Genomic DNA, 24,179 nt, shown 5'->3' with positions numbered 1-24,179 from the left:
CCGCGGCTCCGCCCGTTACAGGCCGGACCCCTTCCCCTCAGCGCCCGCCTCAAGCCAACGGCCTTTCCGTCACGACCCGCTCGGCGGGCCCGCCTTCTCCCACAGCGAGGCCCCGCCCCCTGCCGGACAGCCTCGGTCGGGACCCACCCTCCCTCCTCTGATTGGTTCTTGCACCACCTCCCTCGAGGAAGCTCCGCCCCCTGCGCCGGCCCTCCCGGCGCTGCTCGCCCTGCCTCGCCTTGAGCCTGCTGCTCGCTTGCTCCCGCCCCACATGGCGGCTTCTCCAATCGGAAGCGGGAGCCGTTGATTGACACTTTTGTAATCCAATGAGACGCAGCCTTAGCGGGGCGGGACGGCCGAGCGGGCACCTCCCTCCGGTGGCAGCGGCGGCGCTCCCTGACTGAGGGGCTGCGCGCTGCGCGTCCCCCCGCCCCGCCGCGCCTCAGCGGCACCGGAGGCGGCCGCTGGCTGAACCCGGGCCGAGGGGCTCGGAGGGCTCTTTCCGCCGCTCACCGACCCCTCGAGCGGACCTGCGGTGCCCCCTCCCCCGGCAGGGCCTGCGGGCCGCGCCCCGCAGCCGCCACCCCTCCCCCCGGCCGGCCGGCCTCCCGGGGCCGCGCCTGCCTCCACTCCCTGTGCAGCGTCGCCAGCCGAGCCGGGAGAGGGGGAATGGGCGGTCCCGGCCCTTAGCCCCCGGCTGCGGCGGCTGCTCCGCCTCCAGGGTCCCAGCGTCTCGGTGGCCTCCGCCCGATGCTGGCGGAGCTGGCTGGGGTCTCCGCGGCGTTGTGAGCGCTCCTGCCGTCCCCCAGCCGCCATGTCCGGCGTGGTGCGCACCCTGAGCCGCTGCCTGCTGCCGGCCGAGGCCACGGGCCGAGCCGGGGAGCAGCCGCGGCGGGAGGGCAAGGAGCGTAGCCGCGATGCAGAGCGGGAGGCGCGGCGGCGGAGCAGGGAGATCGACGCGATGCTGGCCCGGGAGAGGCGGGCCGTGCGCCGCCTCGTCAAGATTCTGCTGCTGGGCGCCGGCGAGAGCGGCAAGTCCACCTTCCTCAAGCAGATGCGGATCATCCACGGCCGCGAGTTCGACCAGAAGGCGCTGCTGGAGTTCCGGGCCACCATCTACGAGAACATCCTCAAGGTGAGGGGCGGGAGAGGGCCCTGGTCGGGGGGAGCGGTGGCTCCAGCCGCCTTCGGCCGGGGCGGTCGGGGATGGAGGCCGGCGCCGATACATCCCGCAGCTTTTGGGGGTTTGGGCCGTGCCCAGAATCAATGTCGGAAAAGGATGAGAGCTCGGTCGGGGCGACGGCGGCCGCTCCTCCGGGCTGCTCCGCCGCCTCTCTCGGGTGCACCCGCTCTCCGGGCAGGGGGTTTCTGCGGTGCAGGTGTTTTGAAGGCGTGTACCTTTTGTGCGATGGCTTGGCGGGCTGCGGGGGGCGAGACTGAGGGTTTTATCCGTCAGAAGGCCTCGTTTGTGCAAAGGCTCAAAGGAAACTTCCCTGCAAAAGGGATTGAGAAAAGCTTTGTGGAAACGTAGAGGAAAGAGGATATAGGTGTGGCCTGCTCTCTGGAAAAAACATTATGAGAGCATCCTCGAAGTCAGAACTGACGAAACTTCAAAATTTGAAGAAATGATGAGGAATTCTCATGTCTCTGCTGAGTGCTCTGAGTCTGTGTACCTCGAGATGGGACAAGAAGCAGGTCGTTATGGAGGTGTAGCTATGAGTGGTTGTTACTCAGTTTAGAAATGGCTTTAAACTGAAAGAGGGTGGATTTGTATTAGATACTGGGAAGAAGTTCTTCCCTGTAAGGGTGCTGAGGCACTGGCACAGGGTGCCCATAGAAGCTGTGGCTGCCCCATCCCTGGCAGTCTTCAAGGCCAGGTTGGACAGGGCTTGGAGCAACCTGGTATAGTGGAAAGTGGCCCTGCCCATGGCAGGAGGTTGGAACTGGGTGAGCTTTAATGTCTCTTCCACCTCTAACCATTCTATGAAATGGAGAAGCATAGGCCCTTGGGAGTGTGGGCAGTGTGGGATGTTACCAAGCATTGTGCTGCAATGAAAATAACTTTGTTTTGGTACCTTAGAAAAGAAGATTTTGTTCGATGTGTGTGCAGGCTTTATAGTGCTGTAATGTATTTGTCTAGTGATTGGAGAATATGAAGGCTACAGGTAGAGCCTTTAGTCTACAGACAGCTAAGAAAATGAGCCTTGACATTTACTGTTTATTTCTGGGAAACAAGGTTTGATGCCCTGTGCAGATAGAAGTGATCATGTTACAGAAAATACATAAGGGTGCATGAAAATCTCACTGAAGAATATATCTCTCTTCATATTTTTTCTGTAAAAGAACTGCTCCTTTTCTGCCTGTATTTTTCTGTAAGACTGTCTTTATTCTTAGGTGGGCGTGGATTTGTAAGACTGAGATTTTGGAGCAAATTAAAGGAAAGGGAATCGTGCAAGTGAAGAATCACAAGAGTTACTTCTAAATTTTCAGATTTGTTTCTAAATAGAAGCTTTATATGTACTTAATAAGTGCATGCATACAGTGACTCTTGTTTTTAGAGAATGTTGCTATTCTATGGAGGGCTTTTGCTTCTGTTAGTGAGCAGGAAAATTGTTGGCTAATTTTCCTTTCATTCTTTTTCATCCATTTTCAGGATTACAGGAGCCCATTAACTGCAAGAAAGTTGAAGCTCGGCAGCTTCTCTTTATTTGTAGTTATGTGAGCAAGGAGAGTGTTAGGAGGCTTTCTCATCTATACACCTAGAAGAGTTGGATTTTAGAGGTCTTAATGTGTATTTTGGTACTGCCAGGGATTTATTTGTTACTGCTACTGGTTTAAAGTAGTAGCAGAGGCTTTTAAGGAAGCACTTTGTGAAAACAGGAAAAATCTGAGACTTCTTTCTCTTTGAGTTGTCTAAGCAGTACTAGTTCTGTTAGAATTTAATATTTTATGTATGCAGAAAGTCTAGAGCTTTCAGCAGTAAAGCTTGGTGTGCTTTGAAAGAAAAGTGTCTCCATCTTGTAGTAGGGCAGGCTGAGTTATGCACTTGAAACACTTGTCTGCTGGATGGCTTTGAGCAGTTGCAGACCTTAGGGTAGAATCCAGGTCCTCAAGGTAGCGTGCTAGTCTGATTTCAAGGCTGGTAGTTAACAACACTTCTTGGACTGTTGTCAGCTGAACATCTTTTTAAGCCTCCTAATCATCAAACTAGAATTTGTAAGTGTTTTTGTATGAGTTAATATGCTTCAACAGGTTGTGCTTTTGGCCTTGCAGGCTGTGATTTGGGAGCATTAAGTTAGGCTGTCCTTTTAGCTAGGGCAGTATCTCTTAGCCTCTGCCTTCTCTGTTTCTCCAGATGGCAGAAGTGGCTCTTGAATATAAGAATACAATTTACTCTTCACCCATAGGTTTTGGGGAATGCCTTGGGGGTGGTCGCTATGGAAAGAGCAGGCATAAGAGAGTACAAACAAAGGGAAGTAAATGAGTTTTCTGGTGGGAAGGAGGTCTGAGACTGGAGGGTGGGAAGAAGGCATTAGATATTCTGTTTGCTTTGTGCTCATCTGAAAAAAAAACCTCCTAACACCTGGATATTCTGCCGTAATCATCAGGGAGAAATCAAATACCACAACAGAATTATATGGCTTTCAAAACATAGTGGTGTTGTCAATGCATTTATTTTAGGGTAATTGAGTAATACTTTCTTGTGTTCAACTTTTTTCTGTGGATAACCATAAAATGTTTCAAGTAAACTTGTTCTGCTTCTTTGATGTAAATTGTCAAGTGAATCTGATTGCTATTCTTTCTATAGTAGTGTTTAGATTACTTATTCTTTTCACTTTTTCAGGAAGTTCAGACTAGAATCATCACTCATTAAGACTAAATGGAACGGAGATCATCATGTGTCTGGCTTACCAGAAAATATATAACATGAATTCTTATAATATGATATGTGGACTGTGTGAGAATGATCCTATCAAATAGCATATGAATCTGTTTGATGTTAAGTACAGCTGCAGCAACCTTGGCCCCTTTTTCCACACAGTTCTCAGCATGGTCAAACAATGGTTCTGTTAAGCTTCTGCAACACTGAGATCTGAGTTAGAAATGCAGTGTAAATCTCTGGGATTAAATGGTCAATTTTCATTTTCCAGCCATGACTAAACTTCTCACTGAAGGAGGAGGTTTCCTACTCTCTCAATAGTGCTTGATATTTCTGAAGTGCTTATTGCAGTAGTATTTAGTCAGTCTATACAGCTTATGGAGAAAGAGGAAACTGATTCAGAGAACAGTCAAACCTTTTTAAAATAACATTGCTCAAGTATTCATTGACATTAGTGTCTGCTTCCATTTTATCCAGAGTTTTCAGCTTCTTCCTTTTCTGATATCTTTCCAGTGCTGAGTTCTCTCCTCACCCTGTTCTTGCTATTTCTCGTCTCCTACTTTGGGGAAACCCTAGTTAGAAACAAAATGCTGAAACGAAATAAATCTGTGATACAGAATTTACTTTTCCATTTAGTACAGGTGATGGTTCAGGGCCTTGCTAGCTTTTTCTGGTATTTGTGGGATGGTCTTCAAATACATTAGTTTTGCTTTGGTTTAAGGTAAATAGTCATCGGTTAACTAGGGTTTTGCTTGTTAATCGGGGCTAAGTTTCAAAGTCACTTTCTGAAACTTTTTGATGACTGAAGTGAAAAGCAGTAGTGTTAATGTTCTGGTATGAGTACACAGGCTTCGTAACTTTAGCACACCCACCTGGAAAAGGAAAGTGGATAGGACAGGGCTAGCTGCTGCAGCATGAATTTTAAGATGACTCTTGGGTTTTCAGGGAAGCTTGGAAAACTTTCTGTACCTTTAGTTTCAAATCTGTGAGATGTCTGATCATGTTAAATGAGCATTTTGATGCCTTCCAACTACAGCTGAAGAAATCTTTTGATACCTTCCAAAACAGATAGGTTGGCCTTGCTACTTCCTTTGATAACAGTTAAAGGTCTTAGATACCTGATGAATCATGGCTCTGATGTTCCTTGTCTAAATGTTATTTTGTTTCAAGTACAAGAATGTCATGCTGCTTGAAAAAACCTGGTTCAGCTGCATAAGAAAATAATCTACAAGAGCAAGAGTGGTTCTTGCACCAGCTTCTTTGGGGGATTTCAATCTGAAAAGAGGAAAAAAAGTTCAGCTTTTAAAAGCCTAAAGTATAATCTGTTGAGGTTTCTGGTAATGTTATTCCAGTGTTGAAAATGAGAAAGCCACCTGAAGGTTTCAGTACGTCTGTGAGTGTGTTCTTGTTGTCTGTGGTGATTGACTGAGGAAGTACTTCTGAGGAAATGTCATGTAACTTTGCTTGAAGGCTCTGAGTTTGGGGGAGAAAACCAAAGATTTTGAACATGAAGATTCCCTTAGGATATATCTTTGGGACTATTGAGTGCAGTTGTAGTACACATGGGTATACATGAGAGTTTCTTCTTATCAGCTTGTATTTGAGTGACAGTAGAGCGGACAAAATGAGTAGCCCGTGCTGAAGCCCATTTTAAGGTGAGCTTTGGACTTCTGCAGCCAATACTAAGCCCAGACAGCTGCTGTTTCGTTGCTGCAGGTACTCTGTATACCTTGAATGGGCTTATGTTCATGGTCTCTGACTATAAGGTAGGTGTACTTTGTGTCACTGAAAACCAAAACAAGAAAACCTGCAACTTGTAGACTTCAGTCAGGTACAGATAGGAACTCTGAGAAGTGGGAAAGAATAGTCCTCAGTTTAGTTGGGAGCTACACTTTAAGTGACCAAATTACCTAGTCATTTATAATGCAAGCATATTTCTTCTAACAGTGCAAAGGTGAAGGGGGCATAGAATACATCTTCCCATTATGTAAACTCTAGTTACTCCTTAAATTGACTTGACTCCACATTCCCTTGGGTTTACATGCAGATGAGCCTGTTAGGAGGGGATGATAGTGACACTCAATCTGTTGCTTCAAAGCTGGGGTCTAGCTCTAATTGAGTAGTTGGTCACAGGACAGTGTCAGTCTCATTTCTGCTGGGACACCTTCTGAAAGGAATGACAGTACATGGTAAAAACTGTGGCTAATTAGGAGCTTTTGCATTAAATTTAACATACAAGTGGTAAAGTTGTGTGATAGAACCTGTATTTAAATCTGATTATCCAGATTGTCTGTTTATGCTCATCTGATTATCTGTTTATGCTTATACCATGTTGTGGTTATTGTAACACAAAAATAATATAAAATTATGTAGAAAAAAGTGAAAAAAAAAGTTGAAGTCTTGTTGGTTTTCCTGTTCAGGTTCATTTAATCAATGAAACTCTTACGGACTTCCAGTTGATGTATTTTCTGTGTCTTAAATACAAAATCCATCAGCTCTGGTGGGCTCTTTGCCTTGGGATGTGTCTTGCTTGGGCTAGGAGAGAGCAGTCTGTCTTCATCATGGTGGACAGTGGGAGAGGAGTAATGGTCAGTAGTAAGTGATAAATATTCATCGTTGTTCGAAAATAGAGCTTACAATGCTCTTGTGATGTAGTCATTAGGATTGCAGAACATGGGTTAGTCCCTGGAGACTGTAGACACATACTTTGATGTTTTCCAGACAAAAGTTTAGTCACTTGAGTGACTAAATTTGGGAGCTTACATTATATTCAGTTGGTTGATTGTACATATATAATGAACTTGGAAACAGTATTGGCAAAGAAACAGCAAATTGTGCTACTAGCATGTTTACAAGAAAACTTTGGAGCACAGGCAAACTAGTGCACATTGTTTGAAAAAGTAAGTTTCAATGCAGATTACAACAAGAGAAAAAACTAAAAGGAATCGGACTGTGGAGTTTCCAAATGACTTTTCTTCACTTGCATGGAGGGGTTTTTACCCTTGTGAGGGTCAGGAGCTGTTCTTGTTATAGCATTGGAAGGCCGTTCCCTCTCTACCCTTCCCTTCTGTTGCAGCACATCTGCTGGGCATAAATATACTGTATATTTACAATATATTTATGAGGGCACATGACAGGGTCTTGAAAACCTGATGGTGATACTTTTGGAGCTGCAGATGCTGCTTCTGCTCTCTTGAAAGCATGAACTAATTATGAACTAGATATTAGCATGATGGTCTCGGGAAAAGAAGCCTCATAATGTAATTCTGGAAGCATTAACTTGGAGAAGAGAAGGCTCAAGAAGGACCTTATCAGTCTCTACAACTGCCTGAAAGTGAGGTGGGGGTCAGTCTCTTCACTGAAGTAATAAGTAATAGGACAAGAGGTAACAGCATCAAGCTGCACCAGGGGAGGTTTAGATTGGATATTAGGAACTGGAAGGGTGCTCAGGCATTGGAACAGGCTGCCTAGAGCAGTGGTGGAGTCACTGTCCGTGGAAGTGTTCAAAAGCTGTGTAGATGAGGCCTCAGTGACACGTTTTAGTGGTGGTCTTGGCAGTGCTGGAGTAATGGTTGGACTTGATGATTTTAAAGGTCTTTTCTAACCTAGTTGATTCTATGATTCTAAGAACTTTATTTTGGGGACCTGCGTCAGTCGTCACTTCTGAGGTCATCATCTCTCTCCTTTGGGTCGAGTTGCAAGTAAAGCTTGCAGTGAGTATTTTTCTTCTGCTGCATTCATCATCTTTTTGCTGGATTCAGTCAAAGACAAGGAGTCTTTTCAGAGTTTCCAGACAAGCAGACATCACTGCTGCTCCCAATTCAGAGATTCAGTGGCTAATCCAAATGTTTCTTAATGTTTGTGTTCCTGTGGACTAAGTAAATGACACTTCCCCTTTGTTCCCACTTTTTATTTGTATGCTGGGCTGGAAGGTAGGTCATCTTTACTGTTTACCCTGCTCTCACCTGGGTGGTACTGGAATATGTGAATGGTGAAAATACACACATAACTGGTGAGCCTTTTTGTTGTCTAACTGGGCTAACTAGTGCTGCTCCCACCCCTAGCCCTTGTGTCTGTCTCGCCTCACAGCAAACTAATACAGGCAGTGGAAACCACCTTTTACATAAATGACTAGGGTTTTGGTGGCGTTTGCTCACTGGACTGGCTTGTGGGCTCAGATGAATGACAACCTATCAAACAGCAGAGGGTGGAACGACACTACCAGGAAAGATGCCCCTTTTGATGGTACCTAAGCTGTTAGACTCACTATGTAACATGAAACCTCATCCTTAATGACATTGGTGTCTCCCATGCTGCTTGGCTATAACTTTCCAAGGACATCGATCAAATAAAACCACCATTAATTCTTTTATGATAGTGTGCCATAAAAGTCTGATTGTCTTGCTCTTACTTGGTTAGTAGTAGGTCACCTTCCAACTGTTCCAAGCAGCAAGTTTTTAAAAAGTGCATAGGACTATATTTGCAAACACTGACAACTTTATTTTTAAAACTTAAAATTGAGAATCTCTTCTTTAGAAGGTTGAGATGTTTTCTAAAAATACAAGTAGGTTACATTTTATCATCTTTCTTAACTTGCCAGTAAGTAATGCTGCTGAGTCCAGTCCCATCTATGGCTGTGTGATTCAGCTTTCTCTGTCTTGTATTGGCACTAGTGATCATGGAGCTGCTGCAGGTTTTTGGTACAGTCAGACTTGCCAGTCCAGCTGGACCTGTGTTCGTACAGCTGCATTTGCTCTGTCCTGTTGCACTGGCTCAAAGGGTCTGTTAGAAGTATCTTGCTGAGGTGGAACTCCTTTTGGCATTAGCTCAGATCTGTATTTGTCTCTCTGAATTGTGATCCTCAGACTTTGCCAGTTTTTTGCCAACAATGATGAGGAAAAGCACAGTGGGAAGCATGTTTGATTCTCCCTGTTCCCTACGATGCGGGTTTGCAGCCATGGGGGAAGACTATATTGCCTATTAGCCATGACCTGAAGTCCCCTGATTGAGTGTTGAGCAGTGATGAGCACTTCTCTCACAACAGTTCCTCTAACTGATACATAGATGCTGGAGATGCAGGGCTTTGGTATGAGGTTGGGCAGTGTATTAACAGTAAAAGCTTAAAATGTAGCTACTGCAGTATTTCATGCTTAACAGTTACTCTGTTGTCTGTGATCTCCTAACTAGTAGTTTCTTCAATTATTTTGAGAAAATACACTGTAGGAGGCTACTTGTATATAAACTCTAAGTAGTTTTGCAAGTTCTCTCTGGACACTTGACTAGAATAATCAAATCTTTTGATCACCTGACTGTCAGCTTGCACTTGGAAGAACCTTCCCTTGCTCACTAGCAAAGGCTCCCCAAACCTATTATTCACTTTGCATGTTTGATGCTTAACTGTGGTGCGTTCACTCAGCCACTGAGTTGGGCCATCTGGTGAAAGGTGTGAGATTTTAAGGATAACGAATCCTTCAAGTCCTGGAGTATGTGAATAATTTAAAATGTGAATGTGGTGTTTTATGTAGTAGTATAACAACTGATGTAAAATATTCTTAGATCAAGCTGCTCTTTAAATACTGCGCCACTTCTTTTCATGTATTGGCAAGCATCTCTGGCTTCAAGTCACGCTACTGGTGATAACGTTTCTAAAAATCCCCCCCAAATTGCTTAATTATTATTTAAAAGTACAAGACAACCTGGATTTCTTCTTTTCCAAAGCTAGAACACTTTCCAAAGTAAAGGAAAAAAGTATCTTTGAGTCAGGACCAGCAATGAGCGTTTGTGCAAATGCTCGTAAACCCTTCATACTGCTGGTGAGTAGCAAACATTCTGCTCGGTGCCTAACAGCTGTGCTCTGTCAGGCCATGGATCTAGTGCTTTGTCTCTGACATGGAAAAAAACAACCCACAACCGAACCCGGGTACAAGAACAAGGCCATGTGATACTTTGGTATACTCTCCCAGTTACTGGCAGCCTTTGGTTTCGGAAACTTCTTGAGCCAGGAGCTGCATCTGGAATGTAATTGAATAGTTCTCTTTGGACCTTTCTTCCATCAATTTGTCTTGAATTCTTTTTAAGTCCATTTATACTTTTGGCCAACATCCTATGTAAATGAGTTAAGTCTCTCTGGGAGGTGTACAGGCAAAACCCTTCTTAGTTTAACTCTCCTGTTTGAGATCTGTGTTGCTGCACCACTCTTACAAGTGTACCTCCTGTACTTGTGTAGCAAGGGGCAGGGACAGAATAGTCTTTGTCTACTCCTTTTCTGCAACTGGTCTGTAATTTCTGTAGGTTTCTGGTATATCATGCCTTAGTTATTTTTTTCCTCTTTCTTCTTTCAAAACTGAATTTCTAGCTATGTTTAGTGTTTTCTTCTTGAAAGAAGAAAACTTACTTCATGAGTTAGACCATGTCACACTCTCGTTACACTTTCTCTTGTTCTACGCTCTCTCCGCTCAGGTTTTGTGCATGCCAGGGACATACACAGTGACTTGAATATGTTAAAAATTGTTCAGAAATGAATGGAACAGAGAACTTCCTCCCTAACTGGTGCTTCCAGTATGTTACTGTTTTGCCTGCCACTAGCCTTATCTGTGAATTTTAATTCTTTCCATCTGTGCTTATTCTAGGTCCTGCTTTGACTGCAGCACAAAAGCTTTTGATCAGCTGAACTGTTCAGAAGTTTATTTCATATCAATAGTGGTTGCCACATTTTTTTCCATGTTCCAAATTTGAAAACAGAATGGCAGTTGACAGTGTTCCGTCTTCTGAGTGAAAGAGTGAATTGACATTTTCTACTGTAAATACATAATGCAGAAAAACTGTCATATAGCAGTGCTGGGAAGGTTTACTGTGAAATGAGCACTGCAATTAAAATAGTCTGGTGTTACCTTTGCTATTTGAGCTTGGGAGGGAGTGTTGTACATCCAATAAGACTTGTTTGGTGGTTTTGTCTTACTTGTACCAATGGTGTGTGAGTCCAGATTGAGTTTTTATAAGTATACTTTATTGTTAAATATATTAAACTATTCTGTTCATTCTATAATAAATGGAGATTCTAGTAATTTTAGTTTAAATTGATTCTTCTAAATGAAATCTTTATCTCTGGGCATCAATATAAACTTCAAGCAGTTTTAACTACAGATGAAAGTGACTCTCTGGCTGTCTCCCATGATGGGCTTTTTGGAGGAAAGACCTGCGGAAAGTGTTTTGAATTCTTTCCAGAAAGAGAAAGCCTTTCCTATGGTAACTTGTTCTGCAGATTGATGGGGCAAGGATTATCAGATGCTTCTGTGGCTGCAAAAAAGTGTTGCCAGTAACTCTGAAGTGCGAGAATAGCAGTATGTGGGGTCTAAATTTGGCAATTTTTTTTTCTCCTCGTCTTTCTGACATCTGCTTGTAGCATTTATGGAACTGTTTTGTGGAGATGGAGCAATGTTAAGTTCAGATTCACTTTACTGGGGATCTTGCCGAGTCACAAATACTTTTAACTGCTGAGAGCTGGCTGTTTTACTTGCTCTGTAAAGCTTTTACTCCTGATGCATTGTAGGTGCATCAGAGCTGGTGTGTTCTGCAGATCCTGATTTTGAGAGGTGCTGTTCCTGTGGGTGTGCATAGGACAGCATTCCTACTCACCCGTTTAATATTCTTTATGTTCTTTATTTGGTGTTTAAAATTGGTTTTCTATGTGTGTCTGTATCTGTTTTGTCAGTGTTAAGCTGATGTATCTACATCTGAATCTGCTGCTCTGTCCCAGATTGGACTCTGATTTGGTGCCAACCATTCTTCTCTCTAACACAGTCAGAGGAAGGTGCTGATGCTACATGCTCCCCATGGGTCACCTTAGAGTAGTTAATGCTCTCGCATAGGGTCTCTTAAGTCTAAGTTTAGTTCTCTCACTTGCCCAGTGAGATTCAAACCTGCATTTCCAAGGAGCAGCAGCCAGAAGATAAGTGACTATTCTGGGACTGGAGCAGTCTCTACGCACGATTGAAACTCTGCTCTATGGTTTTCTCCAAACAAATGATGAAACTTTCCTTAACAACAGTCTCTTGAGATCCTCTGTGTCTCCAGCGGGAGCAGGAAAAGGCAGAGCAACAGTGCGGGAAAGTGCGCGGAGGATGGCAATTGCGTGATCTTGCCACCATTCCTTGAAGGGACTGCAGTAGCTGTGAGATGGGTAAGGGTTAAATCAGTCTGAAAGCTGTAAGATGGAAAAGCCGGAGCTGAGCTGAGTGGCTGGGGGAGATGATTGCAGAGAGCTGGAGCCCAAGCAGGTGAAAGGTCAGAGCTGGCCTGTGTGGGCTGGGAGCTCCGCAGGGCCTGCAGCGTGGGGAGATGGTGATCCTGGCCGACGCACAGTGCTGGTTAACCATTTCTGTTCATAAACACTTCTTGCTGCACAGACACAGACCTGGCAGTAAATGCCTATAAATTGTGATGTCCCACCAGTCTTGATTACCACGATGCTTTGGAAAATCAAAGCTCTCAACTAGGGGTTGGGGGAAGCTGACACTGGCTTTGAATTGCAGTTGGGATGGAGCTCTGTGTAAGTGATAGGCTTGCAGAAGTGTCTAATGTTGTGAGACTTCATGTAGGCATCTGCAGTTCAGAAACAGAACAGTATAAGTGATTTTCTTCATGCTTGTATTTGTTAACACAGTTTAAACAATGCAGATCTAGAGACTTTTGTTAATAAAGGGATAAACTGTGACTAGGGATGAGAGTTGGCTTTTGGTCTGTGTGACAGTTACTAAATAGTTATGTCTAGAATTTAAAGCAGCAGTTTGTAAATATATTCAATTTTAGTCTTTTCATGGTAGTGTGGATATATATTCTCTACTTTCACTAGAGAATCATAAATATTTACATTTTGGGGAAACTGCACTTCAGGAACACTGTTGCACAGTGACAACCATGATGCTTCTCTTTGAGCTGCTATTCTGTGCCATTCACATTAAATTGCTTCCCAATTCCCTCTCAAATCTTAACTTCCATTGGGAAAATTACTGTTTCTTGTTGTGTGGTGCTGTTAAAGGACTGAAGAGGTGAAAGGTTCAAGTGTTAAGAAAACATACGTGCACTTTTGTGCATAGCTTAAAGTATGCCAAAAAAAAAAAATCAGTTGTATAATGTGGAAACAGAACTTCAATTTTCTTTATTTCTTTTCATAAACTGTAAAACAAACAAAGAAGAAAACCAAGTACTTTAATACAATCCACAGATTTTACTTGTGAATTAGATGGTACTTAAGATGCTAAGCCACCTTTAAAGGATTTATCAATTGCTGAAATGGTGCTTACTATTGAGACATAACTATTCACCATCTGAAACTAGTTAGTAGAGGTGTAGTTAGATTCAAGACTGAAGTTTCAAAGTTGCTTAGCCTCGTGTTTGGCTTGTTGCCAGGAATATGAAATTAGGTTTCCATAAAAACTGCAAAATGTGAAATTAAGCAGTTTTGGTAATCCTCAGTTAAATTTGAGAACAGGATCACTTTCCTTCCAGATTTTACCAGAAATAAAGTATCAAAACCTACCTGTCATGACTTCTTAGCAAAGGTGTGGCAAGTTGAGAGAGTAGGGTGATACTGATGGAAAACTGCACCTGCTTTTCTGAGCCCAGTAGCTTGAAATCTGTGCTGTGTCTTCAGTCTTCTTGTCACTGAGCTTTCCTTCTGGAGGTGACCATTTGCATGGAAGTGTTTAAATGGAAGATGCTCATTATAGTAAATTTCCAAGAAATCTGTCAAGCTGGGGTGTACAGCATCCAAATATCAAAATCAGGCTGAGTTGGGCATGTTCAGCTTGGAGAAGATAAGGCCCTGGTGAGACTTATAACGGTCTTCCAGTGCCTAGAGAGAGCCTACAAGAAATCCAGAGTGCAGCTTTTTACAAGGTATTGTAGTGACAGGACAAGGGGGAATGGCTTTAAGCTGACAGATAAGGGTTGTTTAGATGAGACAATAGGAAGAAATTCTTTACTATGAGGGTGGTGAGGCACTGGCACAGGTTGCCCAGAGAAGCTGTGACTGCTACATCCCTGGCAGTGTTCAAGGCCAGGTTGGACGGGGCTTGCAGCAACCTGTTCTAGTGGAAGATGTCCCTGCCCATGGCAGGGGGTTGGAACTGGATGAGCTTTAAGGTCCCTTCCAACCCAAGCCATTCTGTGATTCCAAAATCATGCTTTACAGCACCATGCTTTTTGGATCTTGCTAGTTCGGTATTGCTATCTTTTTCACCTAAATATTTAACTGGTTAGTGGAAGCATACAGCACTGGAAGTTGGTAAGTTCCCTCAATTTTGGTTGCTCAGTATACTTTGCTTCACCAGAATATACAGCTTTTCCTTCAGCAATGTTTTTTTTGAGGCTCTTCTGATCTCCTAAGGCTTGAGACTAGTACCATGTAATTTTTGTTATCTAAACCCAAATGGAAAGAGAAAGATGGAAGAGCTCTCTTTCAGGCACGGTGTTACTTTTAAAACTACAGCTGTGAGGATCATACATTAGTTCCCAGGTACTTCTCTCACACATTCAGTGTTTACTTTCTGTTATCTGTTGGTAGTATTGCTTACTGCAACTAGCTGTTGCTGCTAGTGTATTTTTCCACCTGGAGAAATACATTGTGGATAAGTTGCTTATACAAACAAGCTCTTTCTATCTTATTTCTGCTGGAGACGTTGCAATAAACGATATTTATGATTCTCATCTGAGTTCAGTCTCACAAGAAAAATAAAAGAGTTTCAAGTACCTCTGAGTCCTTGTTCTTTTCCACTTTAATCTTTTTATCACTGACTTTCTTATCTGAATCATTCTTTAGGGCTGCAGGGTTCTGGTTGATGCACGGGACAAACTGGGGATCCCTTGGCAGTACACGGAGAATGGGAAGCACGGAATGTTTTTGATGGCTTTTGAAAACAAAGCTGGAATGCCCATAGAGCCTGCCACCTTCCAGCTGTATGTACCCGCACTGGGAGCGCTGTGGAGGGATTCGGGAATCAAGGAAGCCTTCAGCCGTCGGAGCGAGTATCAGCTGGTGAGTATGTCCATCTTCATGGTGGTAAGGAAAAAGTTCCCTGCCATATACATCTCTCTTCAGTTGAAAGATTGCTTGCTACATGCAAGATTCAGGCATCAGATGATCATCACCGTTTATAGTAGTGCTGTAAATCTGAGCACTTCAGCAGCAGAAACAAGTGGTAATTGGAGCCAAACTTGAAAAACTACATGGCAGTAAAGAGGGAGTGGAAAAGTGCACATGACTGGATAAACTGGAAGAGCAAGAGGAACCAAAAAAGGCAGGAATTGGTTGAACTAAAAATATTTTAGGAGCTCAGTAGGTCTGTTCATAGCAGGTCACTGATGAAGGCACACTTAATTTGTAACTTTCCAGTCCTGCCAGCTTGCACTATATTGATACTGGCAAACTATTCCTGTGTGCAGATCTTTTTGAAGTGAATGCACCACCCATTCCGGCTGCTGCTATTTGGCTGTTTCTTTTCATCCTGACGTCTGCAAGTGAAACTTGGATAAGCACTGAAAGATGACAGTGAGCGTAAAAATGTGCTATCTTCCTTGCTTTCTCATTATTAGGTTTTCATGCTCTTGTGCCAAAATAGCTGCACTTCTGGTATGGAATATGTTTCTGACAGCTGTTAATAACCTACTCTTTCTCTTCCTATGTACAAGATGGGTTTTTTCCTCTTTTTTTTTTTCAGTGAAACCACATAGTGATCCATGCAACCTAGTACCGCTAGTCACTTGGAAAATTACATGTGGTGACATCCTAATTGTTCTAGTAAATCTTTGATTTTGGCATATTAATGTGCAGGTAGAAGTCTGTTTTGAGTGTTTTGTCCCCAGACTGCATCCAGCTTTTTTTCCTTTTTTATTAAGGAGAAACAGTTACAGTTGAAATTCTTCATGCCTCATATGTTATCAATGTTTAATTAGAGGAGCTAGGTAGAGAATGGAAGCATGGGTTTGTATAGTCTCCCTTAAACTCTTAAGAAGGAACTTGATACTGCTGAAGGAAAGCTGGAGAGATTCAGTAGTGAAATGTTTGTTTCCTCATGCTGCTCCTCTCTGCAGGTTCTCTAGTGTCTGATACTGTAGTTAAATTTATGTTGCAGCCCTTAGGTACTCTTCTGTCTCCACTAGTATATTCCTGATTTGTCTTGTTCGGTACCTTTGAAATCAGTCACTGAAGTATCAACGAGGCTGCTAAATGGCTGAAAAATAAAGGCTAGGTAAAGCTGTTACAGGATGATTGTTTAAACCTCCTTTCCTCGGGCTAAAAATGTAACAATTTCCATGTTACAGCGCTGGGAATGGGGGGAAGGATGTGCGGGGCGGGAGAAGACAGATTAATTGTTCCGTAATTCCTTGCATCTGTAGACACAGACTAAGACTTTGCTGTTCTAAGCGCTGTTCAAATGTGGGATAAAAAGATGGTTCATGCCATAGGGAACTTGAATTTAACATGAGATAACTACTAAGAGAATCCAGTATAGTAAGGAATAATTACACCAGCAGCCTGTTAAGAATTGCTTTTTTTTTTTCTGGGAAATGCTATGAGCAAGCATGGGGTTTGTTTTTAGGAGGAGATTCAGATGGGGATCATGTGGGAGGTTCATTCCTGTACATGTTAGCAATAAAACTGCATCAAACTGGAAAAAAAGAAGTCCAGTTTGTTGAATAAATAGCATTCCAAGACTAGTAGGCCTACCTCTGCATTCTCTGGCTTTGAGGATTAAACAGGAAATTCCAAAAAATAAAAAAGGCCCACAAACCCAAAGCACACAGGCATGCAACTGATCATTTAATACACTGTCATCTTCAACACCATGGTATAGTTCTCTCATGCATCTTTTTGGATGGCATTCATATAACCTTTTTAGTAATACTGGAACTGCCTGCAGGTACCAGAGGGGTTGTCAGTAGTGCAATGATATGGTGTATTACTGAACCACTGTGTAACTTGGTCCTGCTGCATGCATCTGTGGCATTAAACTCGAAGATCTTGGGTGCTGCTGTTTTACTGGGCAAGCTGCATCGCTAATAGATTATAATGTACCTGAGTTGTAAATAAAAAGCGCTTACATACATTTAAAATAATTCTCTGCAGTATTATTCTCGAGGATACAAATGCTACTTCTGGATTGATTGCTAAAAGAATTACTAACACCTGCATAGCTTGAACAAGTTTCCATGCCTTGCTTCTAGGTTCAGCAGAAGTCTAATTCCCGGAGTACATGGGGCTTAGCAGCAGTGCAGCCCCTTTTAACAAAATAAGTTTAAAACTGCTTAAGTTCTTAAAGAAAGCAGGTGGTTTAAGGAAATGCCTTATTTATAATTATATATGATATGTATAAACCCATACCTTCATTTAGTTTAAACCCTCACTGGATATAGTATAGACTCATGTAAATAAATAGAAGCCAGATACGGTCCGCACTGAGAAAATAAATCTTTTCTGAACTGATTTTAACTAAGGCTAAAGAAAACCTCTGCATCAGCACTCCCTTTCTGACAGAGTATAAATGTGCTATTATATGCAATATACTTTATTTGAACTGAATTTATTATGTTTAGAATAATTTTTAAATCATCACTAAGATTGTGAAGCTTTGCTTTACTGTCATCTTTCTGAATGCCTCTCAACAATCCTTGAAATAATAACCCTGCTCAGCGCTTGCATTTTCTTTACCCTGGTCTTGCAGTCAGCTGAACACCGGCTCCTTTTTCTATTATTGTTATTATTTTAGCTGCTGAGCAATGGGACATGTTGGTCTGCTTTTGAACTCTCTATTTTTTCTCCAGGAAGTTGTGTGACTTTGTTTAAAAATACAAAGTAGAACATGTTGGCGGGTTAACTAGAGCTGAAAATCAGTGTACAGGTGTCTTCCTATGGTCTGTCACACTGAGCTTAATGACTGATTCATCAGTAGCAAAATAGTTGAAAGAAAATGGCTCTGACCATAACCCCTATGTAATTGGAAAGCTGCTTCTCTCGGTCTACAGAAGCTCCCTCTGGCATTTCAGTGTTTTCTGCTTCACATTCAGTGCCTAGAAGTGCTGTTTGTAAATGCCTGTCTGGGTCTTTGAGCATTTCAGAAGCGAGTGGGTGGATTCTACAATAGCAGGGTGCTTTATTGCTTCTTTTCTTCAGTCTTTCTTAAAGCAGACTAACCAATTTCACTTTCTTTTCACAAACATCAGCTTCTCGCTCTTCCCCTGCCCCAGCCTGTCCCCACCAACCCAAGTTCCTCTGTTCCTTGTATGCAAGCCAAGTAGTCTGGGGACAAAAGCTTCATTGTATATTTGGTTACATTGTCACGTCTCCGTCCTCATTTTTTAACTACTAGAATAGGAATTCCTTTGTAATCAGGATGTGATTCTTCTCTCCTCTCCCTTGCCCTCATTATCCTACCCCATTTTCTGTCTGTATATTAGAAATGAATACATTCATCACGTGTTGCAAAATGTCCTGTAACATTTGTTCTGTTGAGGTTGCCCGTGGTACTTTGGGCAACTGGATATTAATTCTCCATTGCCAGCAGGTGGAGACAAATTCTATTTTGAATGGCTTCTTGCAGAAAGGACCCTGGGATTTCAGTGATCATTTGGCTGAAAGGGTGGAAGCTTCTTCACTTTGATCCTCATAACAAGTATTTGGGTATATTTGGGAGTTCAGGTGCATGTATCTGCAAGCTTTTTCGCACCTATAAATGTTGTTTCCTTTTGTGCCATAAACACATTGAGGCCAAGGTAGGATCTGCTTTGGTCAGTTGGTTTCTGTTTTGGCTTCTGTTCTTCCTCCCAAGTTTCTAGTGGGAGAATGTGAGAAGCCATTTACTTTGGTTTTAATGTGTCCAGAACAAATGAAATCTGAAGTGAGGTTAGCTACTGTCTTGACTTGTTACAACTTGGCACACTTCGTGTCATTGTGGTTAAAGATGGGACAAATAGGGCATGTCAGGCAAGAAAATTACACTTTTGTCACGGTTGTAACAGAATCATACTGTGTGTGCCAGCCTGTTACAGAGCTTGAGGTAACAACAAGTAGATCTGCAGAGGCCATCATCTGGCTTCATCAATTCTTAAAGCAAAACTAACATTGTTTTATCAGCTTTTTTAAGCATGTACATTGTTTTTGGTTTTGTTTTTGTATCTCCATCCTAACTAGTCAAAGCAGTATCTTATTTGAATGATTCTTACTGCTTCCCTTCAAGACACCAAGTCTTTCTAGCCTGTAACTATGTATTTCAAGAGCTCCTGAACTTTTCCTGTGGTACAAGTCATATTCTTATCTCTTCAGCATTGATGGGGCTGTTTACTCTGAACTCCAAAGCTTATTTGCAGTTAAGGCAACTGTGCTGAGTTGTTCGCCTGCAGCTACACTGGCTTCTGACTTGTGCTTACAGATACCACCCTTCTTGATACAGAAGAGAGCATGGCTATCCAAGGAGGCTGCAAAAGGCATCTGTTTCAATGCAGATATTCTTAATATGCAAAATATGTTCATAATCCATTACTAGAGCATCAATTTAAATGTAATATTGATCTATTATTGTTGATGTTAACTCACTGTTGAAATAATTTCTAATTTTTAATAACTCCTTTTTAGAAAGACCCAAGAAATTGAACGTCAGTGCTAATGGGAAGTAGGTTCCAGAGAGGGAAGTAAGGGGCTTGCAAGACCAGAACTTACTACTGTGTCCATAGCTATTTTTAGATCTGTGCACAGGGAATTGTATGAACACTTCCACTAGTACTTCAAATACTAAGAGCCTCTAAAGCCTTGGATGTTGGAAGACTCTGGAAAATGTTTTAAAGAGCCTTTCTTTTATATCAATTCACCATTCTCTGAGTGTTTTGAGGTTTGGGGTTTTTGGGGATGTTTGTAACAGGACACGAGTCACTCCCCTGTGAATTAACTGTCTTTTTTTCCTCTAAGCAGACATTTGAAATAAACAGAAATGGTTAAATTGTACTTGCCATAACTGATAGTATGCTGGAAGTGTCACATAGTGAGCAGCCTTCTCCGGGTGTTAGTATAACTTTGTTGCTGCATTGTCCTTATGCAAGGAGCTGATGGCCTCAAGGCCTCATAGAGAGCCAGCTGTGTGTTCGGGCGGTATTGGAGGTGAAGCACACTAATTCTTGATTCAGAGTGGATAAACTGTTGCTTAAATGTCTTTACTTTGGTACAGAAATAGTAGGTATGGCAATAACGCAAGATGATCAGGAGTTCAGCTGTATACTGGCTGCTGTAGCTTATGGAGCATATGTGGCAGCATTTGACCACCTCTAGCAGACAAGGGAGTTGAGATGTTGGGCAGCAGAGTACTAGCTTGACATAGAAGTCGGTGACTTTTGAAGTGGCATGTTAAACGAAATCTGCTGGAGTGGACTGTGCTTGAGCTCATGAAGTTCAACAAGGCCAATTGCAGGCTCCTGCACCTAGGTCAGGGTAATCCCAAGCACAAATACAGGGTGGGCAGAGAATGGATTGAGAGGGGGTGGACTAGATGGCCTTTGAAGGTCCCTTCCAACCTATACTATTCTGTGATTCTAAATTACGTAGATTTTTTTTCTTATCTGGATGGGACATACCACTCTGACCCAGAAAACTGATGGATTGGCAGTAATGCTACAAACCAGAAAGTCATGTTTGCTGTTTCTGAGCCTTGATACCATATTAACTTAAAAGGTCAGTAACCTGCAGACTTCATCTGTACAGCTTAAATAATATCATGCTCGGGACTCATATAGCAGGTTGAGTTATGGAGATGTATCTCTTCAGTTAAAGATCTAAGCAAGGTTTTATGGCAGTATTGTGGCAATCAAGGGACAGATTTAAGTTCTTAGTTCTAGTTTTGCCCTCTAATACCGAGACCTCAAAAGTTGATGGTTAAGTTGTGAAGTTTGACTCATCAACAGCAAAAGAAGTTAACTGCTTGTGTAAGTACAATACTGCAAAGCATTCTGTCTGATGTGTAGTAGGCAGGATTAGCAGTTGGAGTCCCTGGCTTCTAATCCTGTCTCTAAGACCAAATAGGAAAATTTTTTTAGATTAAAGTCTCAAGTAAGAACTCCCAAACAAAAGTGGCATTTTGTTCAAGAGGTGAGAGTTGGCGAGTTACAGTTTGGGCTTTATTAAAAATTGAGAAGGTAACATAAAGCAAAATGCAGCTGGAAATCTTTGCACAAGATTCTGTGGATATTGGCTAATACTGTGTAGTTTGTCAGTTCGCATCTATAGAAGTTAAATGCACAGTCTCATATTTGCAGTATTCCAAAAATAAATGCTCAAATGAGATAGGTTGATGGGCCTGCTGCCACCAGAGGAACTTCTTGAGCAGCATTTGGCTGTACCAGCAGTAGTGTGTCTTGACAGCCACTGAGGTTCACATTGAGAACTAAGCTGGAGCAGAAGGCAGAGTTGAGGATGCCTTCGTAACACGTTGTCTGTCACCTACAGCAAGGAGTGCTTCACTTGCTAATCTGAGTCTTGCTTTAAGTGCCACTGACCAAGAGGTGAGAAGAGCGTGCATTTAAAGTAGACTGGATTCAAAACCATTTAGAAATCTAAATTGTTTTAGACTGAAAATCATTTTGAGCTCCAGCAAAATCCACTTGTTCAATACCTTTTTCTCAATGACAGAAGCCATTCTCTCAAGCAGAACCATCCATAGAAAGCTATGTGATGGGTAAAACGGTTATTAGCTGTTGTGAAATACTTTCTGCTTTTGGAGAGAAATAACAAGAACCAGAAAGGTTGTGAATTATAACCTTTTCAAAACAGTACAAATGGAAAAGTGTTAGAGAGCAGCAATTTGTAACAGTACCTACCTGAAGTCTCAACCAGGCATTAAAGCTCTCAGTACTAAATGCTCTGTGGAAAAATAAAAGGATTCTTAACCTAAAGCCAGGAGCAACTTATGGCATGACAAAATGCAACAGCTGGATGAAATGTAGCCTGCATGGAATTGGGAGGATAAGTTGGAAAGTAACGAGCAGATCATACATAATAAATAAGTGGATAACAAGAAATTGATATGGCTACCATATGGGAACTGAGACAGACACTGGATAAAGAGAGCTGTGCTACTGGCTGTTCTAGTGCTCTGTGTAGTGAATTCCTGGCACTCTACAATTTTTCCTGTTTTATTTTACTTAAAGATCAAAAACTTAAAGCAAAATCAATTCAAAAGCCTTTAAAAGGTACAGTGCATTAATGCACTTCATTAAGGCCCTGCTGTCAATGGATACCAAAAGGCTGAAATTCAGACTTTGTGTGGTCCTACTTTTTAACTTTTAGGTTCTTGGAGGTAGATTAAAAAGCCTAGTATTTTTATGGTACTATGTAAGGCTGCCTGTAGGAGTTTTTGCTTTTGGCCTTCAGATGCCAATAAATCTTGTCTGTATTTTTGGTGTGGTTAAGGTGAATGAGAGAAATAACTTCATAGATACAGCTCCCATGTTGAAAATTCATTATGAGAATTTGCATCTTGCCTAATGACTGCCATTTTTCTAGTTGAAAGATTTCTTTTTCCTCATGTGTGTTTTATTAAGAACAAACTTCTTTTGTCTTTACCTCTTGTAATTGAGCCCATTAGAGAACTGTCTGGGTGCTCCAAAGGTTTACAGAATAAATACTGTACTTGTCCTTGCCTCTCTGCGTGTGGTAGCAGTTATAGGTTGATGTCTTACTTTCAGCAATAGCACTGAAATACAAAATCTAATGGGTTTAGCCTGGAAAAGTCCTTTTGGCTCCCAGCTCTTGAGAATAAATGCTACCCTGCTTCTGGAAAGAAGCTTTGATTTTATTATGCATAAAATAATTAGAAGAAATACTCAGTATGTCTGTCTTTGCAGAATTGTTGTTCTAAGCTCTAATTAGCGCTACTCTAAATCTTGCAGGACTGTATTGAATATAAGGATTTGTTCAGAGCAAGTACAGCTGTAATTAATCTTTGCATTCCCATCAAGAAATGCTGGCACATGCTGTGAGAAACAAGGAAGGAAACTTTTCAGTTCAGGCTGTCTGAGCCCGTACCCAACTGCAGTTAAAAACCACTGGAGTAATCTCTTTATCCTTTTCTAGTGTGCAGGAAAGTTCTGGGCAGAGACAAATCCAACCCACTGAGCAGCCTTTAGCTTTTGATCATGCTGTTTCGTGTCATGTTCAGAAAGTTTCTAATGGATCTCCATAATTCAAGAGACTTCAAAATTGGCAACTAATATCTCCATAGAGATTCCCAGTAACAAGAATGTATTCCAGATATCCAAGTGAGTTAAGAACATTTAAAGGTGTGCTCTCTGTATGACTAAGGAAGTTTAATAAAGAATTCCTGCTGAAATTTGGTGGAAGCAGGAGAAAGCTCATATATGAAGTAATGAGCATATGCATAGATTAAAACCGTGGCAGCATGAGGACAACCTTTATTGTAGTTGCAGCAAAGCACCTGCATTATGCAGAGACATATATGTAAATATTTATCTATCTTAAAAACAATGAAGAATATTGTTTCTAGTGGAAGGGCTCCACTTGTCAGACTGGTCTCGACCCTTTAATCTCAAAAGATATAGCTGAAATGGAGGCTATTATATTTGTGTTCCTATGGTACGGGTTTTCAAAGCTTTTGGTATATTAAAGCTAGGGCACTACCTGAAGATCCAGCAAGGAGTGGCTTAGCTGTGTAAGAGAAAAGAGAGTGTTTGCTACTGGCTTTTGTGCTGTATTAGCAGTTTTCTGACCCCTATAACTGGTTTCAGGAAATTAGGCAAAAATAACCCCACAGGCACTGCAAAAGAAGAGGTGAATGATTTTGTTGAGCCTGACTCCCTGACGTGGCTCACTGTGCTCGGAAGAACAGTGCTGATGATGCACTTCAGAAAGTTCCAGGTTTATAGTTCAGCCTTTTGCACCTCATTTGTATGTTCCCCATAGTAATTCACCTTTTTTCATATTTATTGGTACTAGGCATTGTCAGCTCCACTAAGAACTGGGACAGGGAGCAAGAGTGTTCTCAGTGTCTTGTTCCAGGAAGAGGTTAAGGCTTGGATTTTTCAAAGAGGCCACTGAATTTAATAGGATAATGTGCAGTGAATGGTTTCAGGCTTTCCTGAATATTCTAGTTCATAGTAAGCTATGTAGGATTAAGAACAAGTAACAAGCACAGATGAACAAATGAGCAAAAACTTGAAACTAGGTCTGGTTTTTTGTGGGAAGTCCTCCTGGCATGTCTTCTGGGGTTTTATACTTAAGAGAACAGATACTTATATTGTTCTT

General features: G+C 42.1%; 1 protein-coding gene across 1 annotated transcript in view; it reads left to right on the top strand.

The window, feature by feature from the left end:
* The first annotated feature begins 432 nt into the window (after positions 1-432).
* Positions 433-24,179, top strand: part of GNA12 (G protein subunit alpha 12) — a 38,783-nt gene continuing 15,036 nt past the window's right edge. The window contains exons 1-2 of the mRNA XM_061473622.1: positions 433-1,135; positions 14,700-14,915. Coding sequence (XP_061329606.1) covers positions 815-1,135; positions 14,700-14,915 — 537 coding nt within the window. The 5' untranslated portion in view covers positions 433-814. The remainder of the gene's footprint in view (positions 1,136-14,699; positions 14,916-24,179) is intronic.

This window comes from Pezoporus flaviventris, unplaced genomic scaffold (genome assembly GCF_033815535.1).
Source record: "Pezoporus flaviventris isolate CSIRO_AGI_PZ_B2104156 unplaced genomic scaffold, CSIRO_AGI_Pfla_v1 ptg000078l, whole genome shotgun sequence".
Taxonomy (NCBI): Eukaryota; Metazoa; Chordata; class Aves; order Psittaciformes; family Psittacidae; genus Pezoporus; species Pezoporus flaviventris.
Note: the sequence above shows the minus strand (reverse complement) of the source record. Positions and strands in the feature narration are given on the sequence as shown.